This window comes from Gymnoscopelus braueri (assembly GCF_963280865.1).
Source record: "Gymnoscopelus braueri genome assembly, chromosome: 16".
Classification (NCBI taxonomy): Eukaryota; Metazoa; Chordata; class Actinopteri; order Myctophiformes; family Myctophidae; genus Gymnoscopelus; species Gymnoscopelus braueri.
Window position 1 is genome coordinate 611,906 of NC_137616.1, and position 22,117 is coordinate 634,022.

At 40.9% G+C, this 22,117-nt stretch overlaps 2 protein-coding genes across 3 annotated transcripts; one reads left to right on the forward strand and one right to left on the reverse strand.

Annotated features, from left to right (window-relative positions):
• The first annotated feature begins 665 nt into the window (after positions 1 to 665).
• Positions 666 to 15,786, forward strand: xrcc3 (X-ray repair complementing defective repair in Chinese hamster cells 3). 2 transcript variants are annotated; one of them, XM_080453401.1, is made up of 7 exons: positions 666 to 726; positions 2,743 to 2,880; positions 7,158 to 7,370; positions 7,933 to 8,087; positions 8,743 to 8,955; positions 14,378 to 14,424; positions 14,878 to 15,786. In XM_080453401.1, exons 1-7 carry the CDS (start codon positions 672 to 674, stop codon positions 15,113 to 15,115), a joined length of 1,059 nt encoding a protein of 352 aa, XP_080309527.1. In that variant the 5' UTR covers positions 666 to 671; the 3' UTR covers positions 15,116 to 15,786. The 2 variants fall into 2 exon arrangements, with proteins under 2 accessions (XP_080309527.1, XP_080309528.1); XM_080453402.1 differs by having other exon boundaries at positions 14,882 to 15,081.
• Positions 5,129 to 6,424, reverse strand: LOC308103741 (zinc-binding protein A33-like; the record flags this gene model as incomplete). The annotated part of the gene is made up of 2 exons (XM_080453884.1): positions 5,129 to 5,772; positions 6,010 to 6,424. The coding sequence occupies 2 exons, from the start codon at positions 6,422 to 6,424 to the stop codon at positions 5,129 to 5,131; spliced, it is 1,059 nt and encodes a 352-aa protein (XP_080310010.1).
• Positions 15,787 to 22,117: the final 6,331 nt, after the last annotated feature.

The following is a 22,117-nucleotide window of genomic DNA, read 5'->3' on the forward strand; positions in this document are numbered from 1 at the left end:
GTTTCATGACGCTTGTGACAGACGAGCGTCATGTGAACCATATGGCTGGAACAAAACCTTTTCATGAAAATATTTGAGAACCACTAGTTTAAATGGTAATAAAAAAATGGAAACAAGCCCAAGTAAGCAACTACACTTTAGAAACAAGCCCAGAAAACCGCAACCCGCAACTACCAATTATTTACAAGCAACTTTACAGAAAAGTCGCTTATAATAAGCGGACATGGCAACTCTGAACCTGAAGCCAATCCAACGAGTGTGGTTTATTATCCTATTAAAACGCCGCAACTTCAAACATAAATTCTCACTCATATTATTGCCTATATTATTTATGCATCAATTATAATCAACATTAATGTATAATAACGTTGCTTCTGCTTAGGGAGTGTGGAATAGCGGTTCTTCTCGCACCCCCACATTGTTTGTTTTAGATGGTCTAGTCCGGGCGCAGAGTTATTACGTCAATGTATTGCGGGAAAACTGGAATGGGGATCTGTTTTCTTTGCTTTGCTTTGCAGTTCACAGATCCGGTCTAGGACGGATACGGAAACGGCCCGTGTTGGTTTAGTATGTCCGGTGCAAAATGAGCGGATACAGTAGGCGGGCTACAAACCGGATGTGAGCACAGAGCAGTAAGTAGGAGGGAGCATACTTAATGCTGGAAGGTAAACATGAAGTGGGACCAACTGGAGCTGAACCCCAGAATCATCACCGCTGTGCAAAGAGGTAAGGTAAGAGCTAATTATCTTACCATTAATAATTATTATGATCTAATTAATGTATTATATTATTAAACCTAACCCTATAATAATACCGCTAACATATCTGTGTTTCAATGTTAGAATGGTTCTAGCCATGGTTCACATGAAGCTCGTGACTGTCATGGCGCTACTTGTTCCTGTTTTTTGAAACTTTTACATTTACAACCCGTACATCTACATAAACGTTCAGATTTCAAATATAAAGTGCTGAACCCACGGCCATGGATGTAACAAGTTAAAGCGCAAGGATCTGGTACCCGTATCTTCCGTATTTTTTTTAACAATGTATCAGAGTGCAATACACCTCTCAACCGATAGGGGCATGTAGTTGAAAGCATCTGGAGTAAATTCGGGGGAAATGGCCACCGATTGGATTAAAATGCTTTTTATTTAATAATACGGAAGATACGGGTACTTAGACCCATGCGCTTTAACTTGTTACATCTGTGGCCGTGGGGTCAGCACTTTATATTTGAAATTTGAACTTTTATTTTTAGATGTACGGGTTTTAAATGTAGGAATTTAAAAAAACAGGAACAAAGTAGCGACAGTGACAGTCATGTTTCAGGGCTAGAATGGTTCATTATTCATTAACCAATAACCAGTGGTGGAAAAAGTACTACATTTTTTTACTTAAGTAAAAGTATCAATACTGCAGAGTAGAAATACTCTGTTTCAAGTAAAAGTATGGCATTCAAAATGTACTTGAGTAAAAGTACAAAGTATTGGCATCTTAATGTACTTAAAGCACCAAAAGTCAAAAGTACTGATTTTTCAGAATATCCTGTTTTCAAATGTATAAAAACATTTTGAAAAAAGCAGATCTACAAGATCACAATTGTGAGTCGTGAGTTTGTAGATCTGCTATTTTCAAATGGCCGAAATGTATAGGGCTGAAGTTGTTAATGTATGTTTTGTAATAATAATCAAAATCTACAAAGTAACTAGTAACTAAAGTTTTCATATAATTGTATTGGAGTAAAAGTACAATATTTGCCCCGAGATGTAGTGGAGTAAAAGTAATAAATTGGTACAGTAAAAATCAAGTACAGTACTTGAGTAAATGTACTTGTGTACCTGTGAAGGAAGTAAGGAAGAGGCCCAATGTATGTGCTGTGCATAGAACCTAGGATGTAACACCTGTTGGCACACAAAGTTAGGCCTTTTGTCCCTCCTAAGTAGTACTGTTTCCCTCCCAGTGTGAAAGTGACTCCTCCACAAAATGTACTTGAGTAAAAGTACAAAGGTATTGGTATTGGAGTAAAAGTACAATATTTTCCTCTGAGATGTAGTGGAGTAGAAGTAGAAGTATAGACAATTGGAAATACTCCAGTAAAGTAAAAAATACATCAAAATTGTACTTAAGTACAGTACTTGAGTACATGTACTTAGTTACTTTACACCACTTAACACCTGTTGGCACATGGCGCCAGTCTTTCTGTCCCTCCTAAGCATCCAGGTGTGAAAGTGACTCCTCCCATGATGCTGTTGTGTTCTTTCAGCCAGTGGTGTAAAGTAACTGAGTACATTTACTCAAGTACTGTACTTAAGTACAATTTTGAGGTATTTTTTACTTTACTGGAGTAGTTCCAATTTTCAGTACTTTTACTTTTACTCCACTACATCTAAGAGACAAACACTACAATTATTTGAACACTTTAGTTACTAATTACTTACCAGTAAAATTTGATTATTATTACAAACCATAATTAACCACTTCAGCCCTATATACATTTAGGCTATTTTCAAAAGACTTTTATACATTTTATACATTTGAAAACTTGTGAAATGGGATATTCTGCATAATGCAAACTTTCTACTTTGGTATTTTAAGTACATTTTGATACCAATACTTGTGTACTCTTACTCAAGTCAATTTCGAATTCCGGACTTTTACTTGTAACAGAGTATTTTTACATTGCAGTATTGATACTTTTACTTAAGTAAAACATTTGAGTACTTTTTCCACCACTGCTTTCAGCTGAGGTGAAGTCCTTCAAGGAGATCCTGGTTCTGTCGGCGGCAGACCTGCAGCGGAGAACCCGACTGTCCAAGAGCGACGTCCAGCAGCTGCAGAGCGCCGTGGCTGCATCCTACCAGAAGCACACGCCTGTTACAGGTGCACGCACTCACGCACACACGCATGCGCGCACACACACACACACACACACACACACACACACACACACACACACACACACACACACACACACACCTTTTTTGCAGTGGTGTAAAGTACAATTGTTAGGTTACTTTTACTTTACTGGAGTATTTCCTATTTTCAGTACTTTTACTTCTACTCCACTACACCTCAGAGGCAAATATTGTACTTTTACTCCACTACAATTATTTGAAAAAAAACAGGACTACTTTGCAGATAAAAATTATTACGTTATAAAACATACATGTCTTATACTTTAGTGCGTCACTTTAGCCCTATTTTATAACCAGGCTATATGAAAATAGCAGATCTGCAAGCTCACTACGCGTCGAATCGCGACGCGTTTACTTTTGGTACCTTTTGGTCAATTTTGATACCAATACTTTTGCACTTTTACTCAAGTAAACTTTGAATTCCGGACTTTTACTTGTAACAGAGTACTTCTACATTGCAGTATTGATACTTTTACTTAAGTAAAGTATTTGAGTACTTTTTCCACCACTGCCTTTTTGTGGACTGTGGTTGCAGACATGCAAACTTTCTCAATCCAAATAGGGCAATTGTGTGACACCTGACCCGAAAAAAAAACATGTTGTCACCTTTTTCACCTCGGGGCTGTTTGCATGCCTGGGTTGAATCTGACTATGCGATGACACCTTAGTCTCACATACAACGCACTGATATTCTTTTTGCACCGTAACCCATTCAGACCTGAAGACGATTCTACAAATGTCTTCTAAATCCCAACAGTTCTCTAAAAAAACGTATGTTGCTATATCAGTGGCTCTCAAACTTTTTCATAATTGTCAAGGACCCCCAAAATGATATGTATTTGGCCACGGACCCCCCCCCCCATCTCAATATATTTGGTTCCAGGGACCCCCCAGAAGCAAAGATTTGAGTTAAAAATGTTCGCTTTAAAAGAATATATATTCACAGATTTGCACACATTTTCACAATTTCTTCAAAAATAGCAGATCTACAAGCTCGTTGCGCGGCACTCGTGCCGTGCTACGAGCTTGTAGATCTGCTATTTTTGAATAGCCAAAGTGTAAAATATATATATTTTTTTCCCAGCTCAAATCAAAAAATGACACGGATGCGTTCCCGGTCTTAATGGGTTTAATGTCTTATATCATGTAACAGTATATACCTGCTGCTATGTTGATGCACCTTACATCTAACCTCATGTATCGGATGGATATGCTATTTGTATACATTTAGATACATTTTATTGATTTGTCTTTATTTTTTTTGTCTTTAATTCTTATGTTTTACCTCAAAATATTAACGATATTAACAAAACACAACTGCATTATGCTATTGTTATTCACATTTATTAAAAAAAGTATAATACAAAAAAAGAGTGAAAGTGCTGTGAGCTTGTAGATCGGCTCATTTAGCTGCTTGTCGTACAAAGCATACAGGGCTTAACTGGTTAAGTAAAAGCCCCCCCTGTCTTTTGGTCTTCGCCAGGCCAGGCGGCCGAAGGCCGGAAGCTTACGTTTTTGCCCCTGTCCGTCCATGTGTCCGTCACTATGGTGAAACGTTCCAGGGTGAAACTTACACCAGTCAGATTCCATTCCATTTGAAAAATCTGTCTTGGGCCTGGGTAGGCAACCCGGCCTGGCGGAGACCTGCGCTCTGAGTTTCACACTTTTAGGTCTTTTTTTGTTTGTTTATTTTGGTCTGGTCTGTCTGTCTGTATGATTATGACGATTATCAAATTTGTCCGTGGCAAATCTTTATGAAAAAAATAACAATAAGAACTATAATGTTCTGATTGTAGCCATGAAACATTTTTCTCATGCAATATGCAATAAAAGCACAGACTGTAATGATAAGCCCCAGTTATTGAAATGATAGTTTAGACAGATAGATAGAGTTTAGACAGATAGTTTAGATAGATAGACTGTAAGTCTCTCTGGATTAAGAGCGTCTGCTAAATGCCTAAACAACTGTAAACTGTATAGTCTTTGGGTTGTCTTCAGAATAGGTAGGACAGTGATTTAATTCATGATTACTGTCATTTTAAAATGTGTAGCACAATGGCACTATATGGCACAGTAGGAGTCCACTAGTATACATTTAGTGCTAGGTCTGTGTGTTTCTTTCTGGTAATATTATTGACCTATCGTTTTGTATTTCCGTGACAAAAATTGTCTGAGAAATGTCTGAGAACCAAAAAAAAGTGACAGTAATCATACTAGTAGAAATCCTCAACATCTTCATCATCATCATAATCTCTATTAACATCTTTAATTACGCTGATTGTCCTTGGTAACACCTTCAGAGGGTGTCTATCATCGCCATTATAGATGTACGGAAAGAGGGCGTCAGTGAAAGTGTGCGTGAAGGTGTGTACGCGTGTGTTCGTATCAAGATCCGAGAAGGACAGCTTCCCTCTGTCCCAGTCCAGCTGGACTCTGATCCTCCGGGGTTCCTGCCTCACTGGGAGATCGGTCATGGAGTCTGGTGAGGAGAACGCAGTGTATTCACCGTCGAAACACACACTCCAGCACTGACCATTTCTGTCTCCCTTCCCCTGCATGGACTGCGCCGACACGCCTACTTCCCACTTTGCGTTGTGTCCGACCTCAACGTCCCAGCTGTGAGTCCCTGAGGTGTAGCCCTCAGAGCCCAGGGCGTGGTGGTAGTAGTCAAACCTCTCGGGGTTGTCGGGAAGCTGCTGCCCTTCGCGTCTCATGCCGGTCAGCTGGTCGGACAGGGTGTAATCTGCGTGGGCGGTGTTGGGGTCCAGGATCACAGGGGTGTAGGAGACGATGTCCTTCATCTTGTCCCAGACTCTGAAGGTCAGGTTGCCCAGGTGCTTGACCTCGTCTATCAGTCCTCCCGAGACCGGCCGTGGGTCCTGTAGGGTGAGCCGGACTCTTTCTGCCGCGGTCTTGTAGATCTGCGTGACGTGTTCAGCTCTCAGCTCCTCCTCTATGGCTCTGATGGCGTTTGAAAGGGTTGTTATGTCTCTGTTCAGAGCCTCAGTCTTCTCCTTCATTACCTGACTCTTCTGCTCCTCTTCCTCTCTCAGCGCAGCGATCCTGGCCTCCTCTTCCTCTTGTAGAAACTGACGAAGCTTCGCAAACTGTTCCTTGATCTTCCTCTCCGTGTCCTGGGCCTGGACCACAATGTGTTCTGCCGTTTGGTCACAGGTTGTTTTAACTTTAGTCAGGGCCTTCAGTTTCTCCTGGAAGAGCCTCAGGGATTCCTCGGCCGCCTCCTTGGGATCTATTTTCCGACGTTTCTTCGCGACGGAGTCACACAGGTTCTTCAGATTCAGGTTACAGGGTACGTATGTCATTTGATGTATCGTCTTACAAACTGGACACTCGTTTGCTCTCTTGCGTCTCCACCACTCCTGCAGACAGGCTCTACAGAAGCTGTGGCTGCAGAACAGGAGGACGGGGTCTTTAAAGATCTCTCGACACACGGGACAGGACAAATCCTCTTCTGATAGGTCGTCTGAAAGGGACACCTGGGACGCCATTTAGTCTCCGATTGAAGCTATACACTGTGTCAGTCAAGTGGTGGTAACACGTCCTTCTTTAGAATGTTCCTTAAAGTTTTGTTTCCCCACAAATAAGCTTGCTTCTTGTTGGAGTGACAACTAGTAAGTTTAAGTTGGACTGGAGAATTATTGCCTGTTGTAGCCGTGGAAAAACTGTGTTCTTGTTCAGGTTTCTCTAGAAATAGACCAATCTACAGTGACGTCACAGTGACGTCACTAGATTAGATTAATTCCTGGAGGACAGTCTGCAGCCTGTGGAACTCCATATTAGGGCAAGACAGGTCATGCTGATGACATCAGTTTGGTAGTCCATATTTGGGCAACAGTGGAGGACAGACGAATACAAGAATCCTCGCTCCAAAACACAGGGTCAAATCCGGCGACCTTTCCTGAACGTAACCTCAGTAAAACTATGCCTTAACCTAACCTTATGCTTAACCTTAACCTCAGTAAAGCGAGCGGTCCGCGGTAAAAATGGGGGCGAGTGTTTCGGTTACTGGGCAGTCACCATTGAGCACAGGAAATCCACACCCACTCATGTCAATGAAAAATAGTTATTGGGGTCCTTGAAATAAAAAATGCTTGAGAAGTTGCAAACAGTACAGCAAGTACAATTACGCAAGTAATGCTTAAAGGATAACACAAGAAGCCCTGAGAGTACCCCACTTTGAGAAGCAGTGGTTTATAAGTAAGTGTGTGTGTGCTTGTGCAGCTCTGCAGGTGTACCGTGGCCAGTGTCCCTGGTTGGACTCGGGACAGAGACTGAGTGTGTCCTGCCCCGTCCTTGACGCCCTGCTGAGGGGAGGTCTGCCTCTCAGGGGCCTCACGGAGCTAGCGGGGCCCTCTGGAGCCGGAAAGACCCAGCTGGCCCTTCAGCTGTGTCTGTCAGTCCAACTACCCACTGAGTACGGAGGACTGAATGCTGGTTAGTAGCAACTAACTAGTTAATACTAGTCACTACTCTCGGTTTGACAGTATTTTAAAGTCGCAGCTTTTAAGTCCTAGCTTAAGAGTCACTATTTCGCCTTGGCTTTTAATCACAGCTGAGCTTAATTTTGTTTGTTTAATTGCATTTGATGATTTGATTTGTTTCGTTGGATTGCTTTGAACCTGTGCAGCACTTTGGTCAACTACGGTCGTTTTTAAATGTGCTATAAGTTTGATTTGATTTAATTTCATATTAGGGGTGCTTAAAAAAAAGATGGATTAATAATAATAATCAATCGATTAACAATTAATTAATCATTAACACGTTTGATTAATAATTATGACATTTTACATTGGAAAATTATGTTTCTGCCGTGACCCATTAAACAATTACCTATGCAACACATTTTATTTTCCATAGGAAAAAAGGTTTTTCTTTTTGTTTTGTTCTTTACATGCATGATAGCATTATAAACGAGAGGATTCACATTCCCTGCAGTGCTGCAAATGGAATAAATAACACCTGTGTGCATGCGTGTGTGTGCATGCGTGTTTTTCAGGAGCAGTGTACATCTGTACAGAGGACCCCTTCCCCATTAGACGCTTGAGGCAGCTCATTTCCCATCATGCCGAGCTACGGGCGGACGTTCCTGATTGGCTGCTGTCCAGCCTCTCATTCTCAGACAACATCTATATTGAACACATGGCTGACCTAGTGAGACTGAACATAATGATAAAACCTGCTATCTCCATATTTCATTGTTTTATGATTTATGTCATTTTAGATTTGATTTAAAAAGTATATATTTTTTACTTTGGCTCTTCAAAAATAACAGATATACAGCTATGACCTTGTAGATCTGCTATTTTTGAAAAATGTAGAAATGTTTTGCAAATCTTGAACATTTTTTACTCAAATCTTTACTTCTGGGGGTCCCTGGAACTAAATATTTTTAGAAGGGGGTTGGCGGCCAAATACACATAGTTTTGGGGGTCCTTGACATGAAAAAGTTTGAGATCCACTGATGCAACATGTTCTTCAGAAAGCTGTTAGGATTTAGAAGACATTTGTAGAATCGGCCTCATGTCTTAATGGGTTAATGCCCTATGTTATAGTCAAAGTGTAATAACAGTATAACCACTTAAACCTTAATACACATCGTTGATCAGGGTCCCCCAGGACCCTGTCCTTGGCCCCCTGCGTTTTTCCCTCTAAACCAATGCGTTTTTTGCCAAAAATTGTGCTATTTTTATGTCTGGCTTTAATTTAAAAAAAAAAGGCATTCATAAAATTGCCGTCCGAAAATGTTCTTTGTCCTTACAAGCATAGTAAAACGTGTGTGTGTGACTGTGTGTGTGCGTGTGTTCAGACAGAGTTGCAGCTCTTCCTAAAGGAGCGTTTATCGGTCTTGTTGTCGTCCGGTCGGGTTCGTCTGGTCGTTGTGGATTCGGTCGCCGCTCTCTTCAGGTCAGAGTTCACCGCTCGAGAGGTCATCCAGAGGTCACGCTGCCTGCTAGCGTTAGCCGCTACGCTACACCGCCTGAGCCACGCCCACAACACACCTGTCCTCTGTCTTAATCAGGTAGAGTACTCATCTGTGCGTGTGTGTGTGTGTGTGTGTGTGTGTGTGTGTGTTGCGTGTTCTACTCCACTTCACTCCCTCTAGCATCACAGGAATATTTGTGTTTCCACCGATCTAAGATCTGATCCTTGTACTCATACGTACTATTGGTTGATTATAGATAGAATGTTATTTAGACAGATGCCAGTAGTGGTGAGAAAAAACGTTAATTTCAGTGAACGCAGCAATGATTCGTTCAAATGATTTGTTAACGTTCTCGCTCAGTAGTGCTTCCGGTTCCGGCCCGGCAGCGAGTGCGTGCGGCATGGTAAACAGCGTGCATGGTCCGGTGACAGGTCTAAGCAGGTTTAAGGGGGGGGGGGGGGTTCATGAACGAAATCGTGAACGTAACAGTTTCAGGAAGTGAACCGGTTCGTTTACGTTCACAGCAAAGAACTAGTTCTTATGAACGAACTGATCATGAACGACACATCACTAGATGCCAGGTTCATTTGTTTACCTTGAGGACAACTCTCCTACCCGGATACTACCGTCAGGAGAAGGCGTGCTCTACTCAAGGGGATCTTGAGAAGTAGTCTCTTGGGATTAACTGGGTGCAGATTCTTGATAATACATGAAATAAAGGAACATCCGCACTCTCTTCAGTTATATTCTTGATTTATTTTTAAGGGTGAATAGCCGCAGCAGACAGGTCTATCTAGAGAAACGGACGCGTTTCGGCACGTCGGCCTTCCTCAGCGTTTCAAACTAGAATACATCAAACAGGATGTGACATATATAGCTATGCGATAGAGTACAGCTGATTCTCATTGGTGAATACAATTCACTTACAGTTCATTGTACTATTAATGTTTACATTAAGCATTACACATAGTATTTGTTTAGTAAAAATTTTCTTAAAGTTTCCACAACCTCCACAACCAGAGTAAACAATTCATAGAAAACATTTCATAGGAAACAATTCAATAATAATTCTTCATTCAATCCCTTAGGGAATTCAGTATTTAATGCATGGATCCAGTAAGCCTCCCTTTGTAATAGAACACGGTCTCTGTCCCCACCTCTTCTCAGTGGATTGACTACTTCTAAACCTTGAAATCTTAATGTACATATGTCATGTTTAACCATATTATAGTGCCTGGCAACTGGAGACTTCTCATCTTTATTTCTAATATTACTCTTGTGCTCTGTAATTCTGGTTTTCAATTCTCTTTTGGTCTTTCCCACATAGCAAAAACCACAAGGGCACTTTAAAAGATAAACCACATATTTTGTCTTACATGTAATTCTTCCTTTGACTTAATTTTTTTTACCATTATGAGGGTGAGAGAAAGAGTCTCCTGTTATCATGGCATTACAATTAATACAACCTTTACACGGGAAATTCCCTGAGGGTATAGTAGATAAAAAGTGTTGTGGTTGAATATACACATCATTTTTTATGAGTTTATCACTTATATTGTTTGCTCTCTTGTTTGCAAAAAATGGGGGGGTGGAAAAAGCTTTTCCTACCACAGGGTCACTGGACAGTATATGCCAGTGTTTTTTGACCACCTGTTTAATGGTTTGGGAGATGGGGGGAAAATGTGGTTGTCATAACTATAGGTTGTCTGTTTACAGCAAAAGAAGATTTAGGAGCAAGGAGACTGGTTCTATCGAGGGGCTTGATTTTAGACTTACTATTAGTTAAAATATTTTCGGTATAACCCCTTTCTCTAAACCTACTGCACATATCTGTAGACTGACTATCAAAATCAGATTCACTGTTACAGATTCTTTTAAGTCTTAACATTTGGCTATACGGTAACCCTCTTTTTAGACTAGAAGGGTGATAGCTAGAAAAATGGAGATAGTTGTTTCGATCTGTCTTTTTACGGTACACTGTTGTCTCAGTCCCTCTGTTTTTTTTTTAACACATACATCTAGGAAATTAACAGTTTCTTGACTGGCTTCCAAAGTGAACTTAATGGAGGGTAACCTTGAGTTCATGTAATCTGTAAACTCTTTCAACATTTCAGAAGTACCACAAAAAATAAAGAATATATCATCAATGTACCTAAACCAGCCAGAGTACTAAAGGGGTTGTCATTATACACATAGTCTTCTTCAAATTTACCCATAAACAAATTCGCATAGTTTGGGGCGAATGGGCTTCCCATTGAAACACCTTGTTTTTGGAGATAGAACTCATTGTCGAAATTGAAATATTTTTTTGTAAGGACCACATTGGCCAAGTTCATGATAAGGTCTGTAGGAGGTGACAGAGTCACTCTTGACTCCATATAGTATTTAAGGGCTTCTAAACCTTCTTGGTGAGGTACATTTGTATAAAGGCTGGTTACGTCCATGGTGCATATAAATTCAGAATCTGAGATATCTCCTAAGGACTTTAACTTGTTTAAAAAGTCAGTCGTGTCTTTTAGATAGGAAGGCAAGTTAAACACAAAATCTTTGATATGATAATCAATGTACTGTGAAAAAAAAAGCTAACCTCTCTTGAGGTGACAAATTCGAATGACAATGATTAATATGTTCTATGGGGGAAAGCAAGGAAAACACATCTTGGTCGATCAACCTACAAAAAGTGTTCACAGAAGCATTAAGCATAGGGGGAACAAATGTGCTTTTGGGTTTAAATGTCTTCGTCACGTAACTGTCTCTTATTTCTTCTGATCTCCCCAGCTGGGGAGAAAGGGGTGGATTGACAGTGTTACTGTCCTTGTTAAAGAAGGCTTTAAGTTTTATAGATCTGAACATTTTGAAAAGTTCCACTTTTGTAGTGAAAGGGTCCGCCTTTTTAGACGGTACAAATGATAAACCTTTAGAAAGGACTGTTATTTCATGAGGATTCAGTTGTCTACCCGAAAGGTTGATTAAGTTGGAGGAGTCTTCTAGGTTGGTCCTTTTGACCCGCCTGTGTCCCTTACCTCCCCGTCGTGTTGGTCTTTTGTTTTTGATCTTGTTGCTATTAGGCGCGGTCCTAAAAAACGCAGCCTGTTGGCTGCGTCTTCTGCTCCCGATTCTTCTGAAGTAGTGCCGCTGGAAGGAACGCCGTGTGTTGCTCCCTGTTGTGTCTTGAATGGTCTCCGTGCCTCTCCTCCGGACAGCCACTTGTATACTTTATCGTCTCTGTAGTCAAATGTGTCTCGTCGATATTCCCTAAGGGATTGAATGAAGAATTATTATTGAATTGTTTCCTATGAAATGTTTTCTATGAATTGTTTACTCTGGTTGTGGAGGTTGTGGAAACTTTAAGAACATTTTTACTAAACAAATACTATGTGTAATGCTTAATGTAAACATTAATAGTACAATGAACTGTAAGTGAATTGTATTCACCAATGAGAATCAGCTGTACTCTATCGCATAACTATATATGTCACATCCTGTTTGATGTATTCTAGTTTGAAACGCTGAGGAAGGCCGACGTGCCGAAACGCGTCCGTTTCTCTAGATAGACCTGTCTTCTGCGGCTATTCACCCTTAAAAATAAATCAAGAATATAACTGAAGAGAGTGCGGATGTTCCTTTATTTCATTTGTTTACCTGGCATCCTATAGACCAATTATTTGTTTACCAACATTGAGACTGGACGCACAGGTGAGTTGTTTCATGCAATCAATTCCCAACATATTGTTTCGGGGTGCGCTGGTTTCAGTACATTCAACCTCCTCTTGTATGTTGGCTAGTGAGGCGCGTCCTAGCGAGACATGATAGAATGGGTTTCATTTGGTGCCGGCCTGCGCGTGTGTACTGGTTCTTATCAGTGTGACGTCGTCTGTTAAGGGGTCTATAGGGCATAGCAGCCATGTTGTGGTGCCACAGATAAAAAAAAACATAAATATTTCCCGTAGAGATTTAAGCCTGGAACCAAGCCATCCAGGCTCCTGATGATACATGACCATAAAACATTGGATTCTGTGTCAAAACATTTTTGAATATTTAATTGTATTAAAAATTATATTCAATAAATACCTTTTTTTGCGGCTTCCAAATATCTTTTGGTCAATCAAATGTTTTTTGGTCATGAATCGCCAGGAACCTGGATGGCTTGTGTTACGTTTTAATTTATAAAATGGCTGCCACTGCTATGCCCGGCCTATAGTTTCAATAGTTTCAATGTACAGATTATGATTGATTGTTTTTTAGACTGATGCTAGGTTCTTGGTTTACCTGTGATCCTAGTTAACTGAGGCACTACACTGTCTCTCTGCATTTGGTGTGTTTACCTTGCTTACTGTAAAGTCGCTCTGGATTAAGAGTGTCTATTAACTAATTTAGACAGGGAAATAATATGTCATTTTTAGATTTCTTTGGCAGAAAAAAATAGCAGATATACAAGCTCATAGCGCGCTATGAGCTTGTAGATCTGCTATTTTTGAAAAATCGTCATACTTTGTGCAAATCTTTGAATATATACAGTATATATTCTTTTTAAAACTCACATTTTTGCTTCTTTTTAAACTTATGTTGCTATAATATCAGTCGTTCTCAAACCTTTTGACGTCAAGGACCACCCAAATTTGATATGTATTTGGCCGCGGACCCCCATCTCAAAATATGTTGTTCCAGGGACCCCCCAGAAGCAAAGATTTGAGTTACAAATGTTCCCTTTAAAAATATATATTCAAAGATTTGCACAAATTGTCACGATTTTTCAGAAATAGCAGATATTGATTGATTGATGTACTTTATTTAGTAAGACATGAGAATAACAGTACATGGAAGTACAAATTCACAATACAAGGTCTACTAAACTGGAAGACTCATTAAGCACTGAGCTTGTTTAAGATGAGATCCCCATGCACACAAATCATGATGACATATAAGAGACAGACAGATATACACACTACTATACAGAATGTCATACAATCAGCTTACAGGTTACTGGTATGAAGAGTGAAAAAAATATATACAAAAGAAGAAAATGAAAAGGGGGGGGGGGGTAGGGGGGCTCATAGTGTGGCACTCGGTGCCGCGCTATGAGCTTGTAGATCTGCTATTTTTGAATAGCCAAAGGAATCTAAAAATGACACACAGATGCATTCCTGGTCTTAATGGATTAAATGCCTACATTGTAAATTGTAATGTCAGTGATCTAGGACAGGGGTTTTGAACTGATTTTGACCCAGGGACCACCATCCTGACTAAGAGCAACCTGGGGACCACCACTATTGTGCGTGGTGGGTCCATCATAGACCCACCCCACACAATAGTGGTGGGGGGTTCATGCACCGCAGGGAGCTGGAGAAAATAGCTATAATATCAATATAATATCTAATAAAATACAGTGATTTTGTTTGAATATGATGGAATATGATTAAGGATTACTGTGATTATTTGATGCATGACCAGGGACCACCTGCAATGCCACCGGTTGAAAACCCCTGATCTAGGATGTTGTTGTGGGTTCTCTCTGCAGGTGACTGATGTTGTGGACAGCTCAGACCCTGTCGCCTGCAGTTTCGGGTAAACACTGTTTTAAAAATGTCATGAATAAAATGTAATTTGTCCAATCTGTATGGTAGAGTATGTTAATACAATATAACTTATCATTGCAGAAACCATCTCCATTTTTCAACTTTAGTTTTTCGTAAATTAGTGCTATTGAACACCCTTTCTGGTCTGTGTGTGGGTTTTACAAATGTTGAACCAAGGAAAAGTATTAAAAAACACTTTTGACTAAACCCCCTAACTTAACCTAAGTGGAAGGACACATTCAAGTATCTGACAATGTATAAAGTCACCATATCAACTTTGATGAGGCAGTATTGTGTTGTTTTAAAAACATGTCTTTTTTTTCCATTTCCTTTTAAAAGTTAATATTTTGGACATAGTGCAGCTCTAATACGGTTTAGTTTAAGTTAAGCCATGTCTAAATTCAATTTAAACGGTGTCTTTCTGTCTGTGTGTGCATGTCAGTCAGGTGTGCAGTAATGTGCTGCCAGCGTTGGGTCTGGTCTGGGCCAATCAGGTGATGGTTCGACTGATGCTGAAGCGTCTCCAAGGAAACCAGGTGGTCGTCAGGGGCGACCAGACCAGCGCCCTCCGCAGGCTGGAGGTGGTGTTTGCTCCTCACCTGCCCACAGACGGCTGTCTCGCTGCCGTCTGGAGGCAAGGAGTGACCGGTGTCCCACAGAGAGCGGTCTCACCGCCCTGACATTTAGATGGGCAGGTATCAGCGTAAGACATTCGATTGACAGGAGTCCCTGACGTCAACAAACGTGACATTTGATTGACAGGTGTCCCTAATGTCAACACGTGACATACGATTTACAGGTGTCCCTAACGTCAACACGTGATATTTTATTGACAGGTGTCCCTAATGTCAACGCGTGACAGATGATTGACAGGTGTCTCTGGCGTCAACGTGCACACAGCACCCTGAAAAGCACCTCAAAGTGTTCCATGGATTACTGCAGTGATACGCTCGACCTTTTCAATGTCAAGGACCCCCACTTTGATAGACATTAGACCACGGACCCTCCATTTTGATACTACGCTATCAAATCCTCGGAGAACATTTAACTCAGAGAGTGTACAAATGGAACCAAATGGACCATACACACTCTGAGTTACAGGCCCATAACTCCTCAAGGGCCTCTTGGGGGTCCCCTAACCATATGTTGAGAACCACTGGATTACTGTACATATTTTATGTTTTTTTATACTTTCTTGTTCTTTAATTGTTTTGTGTTGTTGTTAAATACAGTGTTGAGAATGTGTGTATATAAGTATTTATAAAATATAATGTGGAATCTTAAAGGAAATGTGTGATTACCTGGAGCATTATTAAGAGTTAATTATGGGAGCACTTCACCCATTTTAACCTTATCTTCATATAAATGGTCCTCATTAATGCTCATTATAAGATGGCCCCATTTCTATCTACTCGCTCTCATTGATGGGGCTGTGGACAGTTCAGAAACCTGCCTACCAGTGACATCAATTGGGATTCCAGGCTAATAGAAACTACAGCCTTTCACTTCCTGTAAAGTTAACATGCTATATTGTTTGTTCAATAACAGGAGTCTCCATGTCTCTCCACTTTTTATTAAACTGAAAATGCATTTCATTCAAGGCAGGATACCAATTGTATCCAATCAGGATAGAAAACTCAGACAGGGAACAGTTCAAACAAGTGAAATTCGAAGTGGTGACACAAATAAATTGGAACACTATCAAAATGAAGCTGATAAATGGGCACTCTCTCCTGGTTGGCTGAAATTGTGTCACCTACCTTAAAATTATTTTCTGTTTATTAAAGAGCCGGAGAGACCCTGTTACTTAACAAATACACTATAGCAATGATTACTATCAGAATATAGTGCTAAAACCAAAAAATAAATTGTTTTAACCCAACTTACCCTACCCTACACTTACCCTACCTTCAATAATTAACTCGGAGGTAAAAGCTAGCCTTAAATGTGTTGAATTGGGGCTGACGAGCTGAGATATTTGATTTGATTTTAATCACTGACTTGGCAACTGTTACCAGGGATCAGAGCTCAGACAATGTCAGTTGTAAACTAACAAAAGTCTCATTATTTAAATATCTATGTAATTATCTTAGGCATTTAGCAGATACTTATATTCTTAATGTGTCTATTTCAAAGTCTGAGGTGAAAGTGAGGGTTTGTTTATACAGCATAAAGCTCAGATGAAACCATAGTATGACACTGTAGTTGCTTTAATTTGCCACGAGATGGCAGAATTCACCATCAAACCACGAAGGATGTAGGCCTACAATAAACATCAACTTGTCAACGATATGAAGAGAAAGCAGGACGCGTCACATTTAAAATACAAACACAAGTTAGTTCTAAAAACTGGAGGAGATGATCTGGAAAAACTAGATTTGTTTATGTAAATTATATTCGTTTGCGTTTATATCACCTTTACACTAATGTAAACGATGACCCCCATAGATCAGGGGCACAGTTGTTCTGTGATTGGCTAGCTGGGTCACTCACTATGGTTATGCTGCGCTGTTTGCGTTGTCAACGAGCCAGAATATCAAACAAACCTAATATAACTGACGTCATTCTGACCAAAGCAAAGCTATGTGAATAAGGAGAGGACAACCCGACAAAAAACATACTGATACATTATAACTCTATGAGGACAACTGCAGCCAAACGACACAAATAACCTTTTTCAAAAAAATTGTTTTTATTTTTTTAATGATTGTGACATTTGACCTATGCATTTTACAGTCTAATTAGTCAGTACAGGAAAATAAAAAGACGACATTATCCTTATCACACATTACAGAGTTGTATTCACTCTGGCAGATTCGTCAGGCGGCCATAGGCAGAAATAGCTCCGTTCCATGAGCAGAAATAGGACATCTGGTTTTCGAGCTAGCAGAAATAAGGTTTCCGGTTGCCTTCAAAATAAAATACACAAATCTATTTTAAAAATCCATTTATGATGTATGCCTTTTAAATGGCTCATACTAAAACACTTCTAAGTGGCAAGTAAAAAAAAAAAGACACAATTGTATTTAAAAAATACATTTATGATGTACAGTATGTCTTTTTAAATGGATTATACTAGATCACTTCTAAGTGCCAGGTTGTTCCAGTTTGAAATTGGCTATTGACCCCCATTAAATGTGCACTTAGCACTGTTTTGCACTTTAACTGGATATTGATTTGTGTGTGTTACATATATGTATTGTTTTTGTATTGTGTGTCCATTGTTGTAATATTGCTGACTCTAGGCCAGGTCACTCTTGGAAAATTATCAGGATATAATATTGTTTATTGCAGAAGCAAATAAACAATGATAAAATAGACCACAAAATATGCTACAAATAATAATAGTAGATAGTGCAGGTGAGATTTAAAAAATAAAGCAGGGGGGGTTTATAAAGTTGATCTCACCTATTTAAAAACTAAAATACAATACAAAGAATGTAATCCGAAAAAGTAATACAAAATGTGTGTGTGTGTGTGTGTGTGTGTGTGTGTGTGTGTGTGTGTGTGTGTGTGTGTGTGTGAGAACTGTTCCATAACTGAGCGCCCCTGAACTTGATAAAAAATTGATACAGACCAGTAGTACGGAATGTTGGTGAACATTGAGAGATCATTATAATATAATAATATATTATATTATATAAAAAGTGGCAGGCCGTCCAGTCCGGCCAGAGGTCAGAAAAGTTCAGTTTTCAGACAATAGTGGACACTGGACAGGAGACGGTTCTTGGTGCCAGCACTTCTGAGGTACGCACGCGTTCGGGGAGACCCCCTCTACACCGCCACACTCTCCGCTAAGCGGCACAGGTGTAGAAAAATGTGTGGCGGACCGTCCAGTGAGGTCAGAGGCCCGAAAAGTGGCGTTTTCAGACAATAGTGGACACTGGACAGGAGACGGTTCTTGGTGCCAGCACTTCTGAGGTACGCACGCGTTCGGGGAGACCCCCTCTACACCACCACACTCTCCGCTAAGCGGCACAGGTGTAGAAAAAAGTGTGGCGGACCGTCCAGTGAGGTCAGAGGCCCGAAAAGTGGCGTTTTCAGACAATAGTGGACACTGGACAGGAGACGGTTCTTGGTGCCAGCACTTCTGAGGAACGCACGCGTTCGGGGAGACCCCCTCTACACCGCCACACTCTCCGCAAGCGGGAGAGGTGTATTTTGAAAAGTGGCGGGCCGTCCAGTGAGGTCACGGGTCAGAAAAGGGCAGTTTTCAGACAATAGTGTATACAAATTGGACACTGGACAGGAGACGGTGCTTGGTGCCAGCACTTCTGAGGTACGCACGCGTTCGGGGAGACCCCCTCTACACCGCCACACTCTCCGCTAAGCGGGAGAGGTGTATTTTGAAAAGTGGCGGGCCGTCCAGTGAGGTCAGGGGTCAGAAAATGGCCGTTTTCAGACAATAGTGTATACGAAATGGACACTGGACAGGAGACGGTTCTTGGTGCCAGCACTTCTGAGGTACGCACACGTTCGGGGACACCTCCCCTACAACGCCACACTCTCAGATAAGCCCGAGGGGCGTAAAAAAAAGTGTGGCGGACCGTCCAGTGAGGTCAGAGGTCAGAAATGTGCTGTTTTCAGACAAACAGATTCTTGTTCAGATTAGTTCCAGAGTTCTCTTTGAAAATGTCACACATTTTGAAATGGCTCCACATCCATTGCCTGATTGATATTAAGCTGGTAGGTACACATGATGTACTGTAATAGACATGCCACTAAAAGTATGCACTTAAAAGTTTATTTTCATTCATTATTTATATTCTTTATAATTGTGAATGTTAAAAATTGTGGGGTTCTGCTATAGTCACTTACAAAACGTATACTCTATTTCAATGTTAAATGATAGTGTTGTTTACTGGAGTCAAACTGGGTTTGTGTCAAATACTGCAGTTCTCGCATTTGTTTATATAGTAGGCCTAATACCTATCACCGTCCTTTGACTTTATTTGACTCTTAGTGAGCAAGACTGTTACTTGAGTCAGCGTTTAATAGCCTACAGCCAGCAATTGTTTCTAATTATGACAAGCACAATAACACAAAATAATACTCCTGTGTGCGAGTCTGTTGAGAAGAAAATAACTCCAGAAGAGAGTGGCAGATTTTCATGGAACTTGGTAGAAATGGTCTCCAGGCTGCCCTAGAAAAATGGCACATCATGGTCACAGTCAATGTTCTCAGGAACGGAGAGAGACACAGGACGGGAAAATAGGCTGGTTTCAAGACCATTAATAAAGGCACACACCAACATCTTATTCTGGTAGGCAGAGAGAGGCAGGGGGAGAGAGGCAAAGCTTTTGGAGCTGGGGTTAGTGATATTAGTGATATTGCCAGTGATCGTGACAAGTCACAAATCGTACAGATAACAAGTTGAAATTGAAAATCAATACCATGGAGAAACTATTTTAAACAAACTGTTCTCAAACTTCCTCCCAACTATTCCAATATGGTCAGATCTACTCTCAGGTGATTTGCAGCGATTCTCTGGAGCCTATGCTGCACAAATAAACCAGGGTAAGAAAAGCACAGCTATTAGTGAGGCCATGTTCAAAAACACAAAAGTGTTGCTTTTACGAAATGAGAAACACAGACTTGACGAATGTATACAGCACATACGCTCACTATACAAGCAGTCAGCCATAGATTTCATTGACAAAGTAGGCTACAGGATATCACAGGCATCACAGCGTCCACACCCACCACCTGTAGAAACGTGGAACAAAAACAAAACTCTGCCGCCACAGCTGAGACGCTCTTTTCAACGTAAGCCACCAGCAAATTCAAAGATTTTCTCACAAAATTACAGCTCAGCAAGTGTGCCAGACAAAACAAAGGCACAAAACAGAGGCAAAAATGAGGAAATATGCAATAGTATATGCAATAGTATATGCAGGTTTGCAAATAACGAGAGTAATTGTTGGCTAAATGCAACCCTACAATCGATACTGCATCTGCAAGTAGTACAAGATAAATTGAAACAGTTGACACCTACTTATATGGTTGAGATGTCATCTATGCCAGGGAATTTAGCAGCTCTCATCCAAGCGTTTTTTCAAAATCCAGGGCACACATTTGATGCTAAAACAATCCAAGGTGTCACTCAAGAATTAGTCAAGAGCATCCCAGCGTTGTCCTTGTCAATGCACAATGACCCACTAGATTTGATTGATACACCAATTATTAATCTGGTTGCATTATTGTAGTGTCCAAACAACTGCTATGGCAAAACATACAGACATCTGTAAAAAATTTGCATCGGAAGTTGAAAGCATTTCATGCGCGCCTACTGTTTTTGCATTACCGCTGACACAGAAATGTGAGTCCCTCAATTCTCTTTTCGAACACACAATCATGGAAGGTGAAGGTCAACAGAGATGTACAGCATGTGGTTCAGCAATGAAGAGACAAATATGTTGGATTGATGCTCCTGATGTCATTACTCTTTCTGTGTCCCGTGTTGATAATGGTGGGAGGGTGCTCCACACGCCTGTAGTCCCATCTGATATAATCAAAATTCCCATTTGTGACGGCAGTAAAATTAAGTATAAGTTGGGCTCAATCATTTGTCATGTAGGCTCTGTGGCCAAAGCCGGACACTTCTGGGCACATTTGCTTTATGACAATATTGTAATTAAAGCAGATGATACAAATATAAACATCCTCCAACCAGCAAATGCATTGCAAGTGGCAAAACCACATGGGTACATTTATTTCTATGTGAAATGTAATGATGCACCACTTAATGCTGGCATCACAATAGAGGACAATTTGGAAGATATTGGCCATGATGTGGATGTGTTTTTTTGCAATGAAAGACCAAATCACAATATGTGTGAAGCCAGCTTTGTGGATGACACACTTGGGACTCCTTTCGTTGGAAATGACCTGCTTTGCCTTAAAAGTCTTGGTCGCTATATTTGTACTCAATGTGGTGACCAGGCCGTACCATCTAGAAAGAACATGTCACAACTCATAGTGCAGCCACTTGAAGTGTCACAAAAAGGTATCTTGGACACAGTTGCAAAAATATGTTCTACTCAACTTGACCAATGTGAAACATGTAAGCAGGACTTAAGCTTGTCTGTATTCTTTTATGGTGTGGGGTTGTGTGGCCACTTTTCAAAATAACGGCCCTTTTCTGACCCCTGACCTCACTGGACGGCCCGCCACTTTTCAAAATACACCTCTCCCGCTTAGCGGAGAGTGTGGCGGTGTAGAGGGGGTCTCCCCGAACGCGTGCGTACCTCAGAAGTGCTGGCACTAAGAACCGTCTCCTGTCCAGTGTCCAATTTGTATACACTAGTGTCTGAAAACGGCCCTTTTCTGACCCCTGACCTCACTGGACGGCCCGCCACTTTTCAAAATACACCTCTCCCGCTTAGCGGAGAGTGTGGCGGTGTAGAGGGGGTCTCCCCGAACGCGTGCGTACCTCAAAAGTGCCGGCACTAAGCACCGTCTCCTGTCCAGTGTCCAATTTGTATACACTATTGTCTGAAAACGGCCCTTTTCTGACCCCTGACCTCAATGGACGGCCCGCCACTTTTCAAATTACACCTCTCCCGCTTAGCGGAGAGTGTGGCGGTGTAGAGGGGGTCTCCCCGAACGCGTGCGTACCTCAGAAGTGCTGGCACTAAGCACCGTCTCCTGTCCAGTGTCCAATTTGTATAGGCTATGCACTC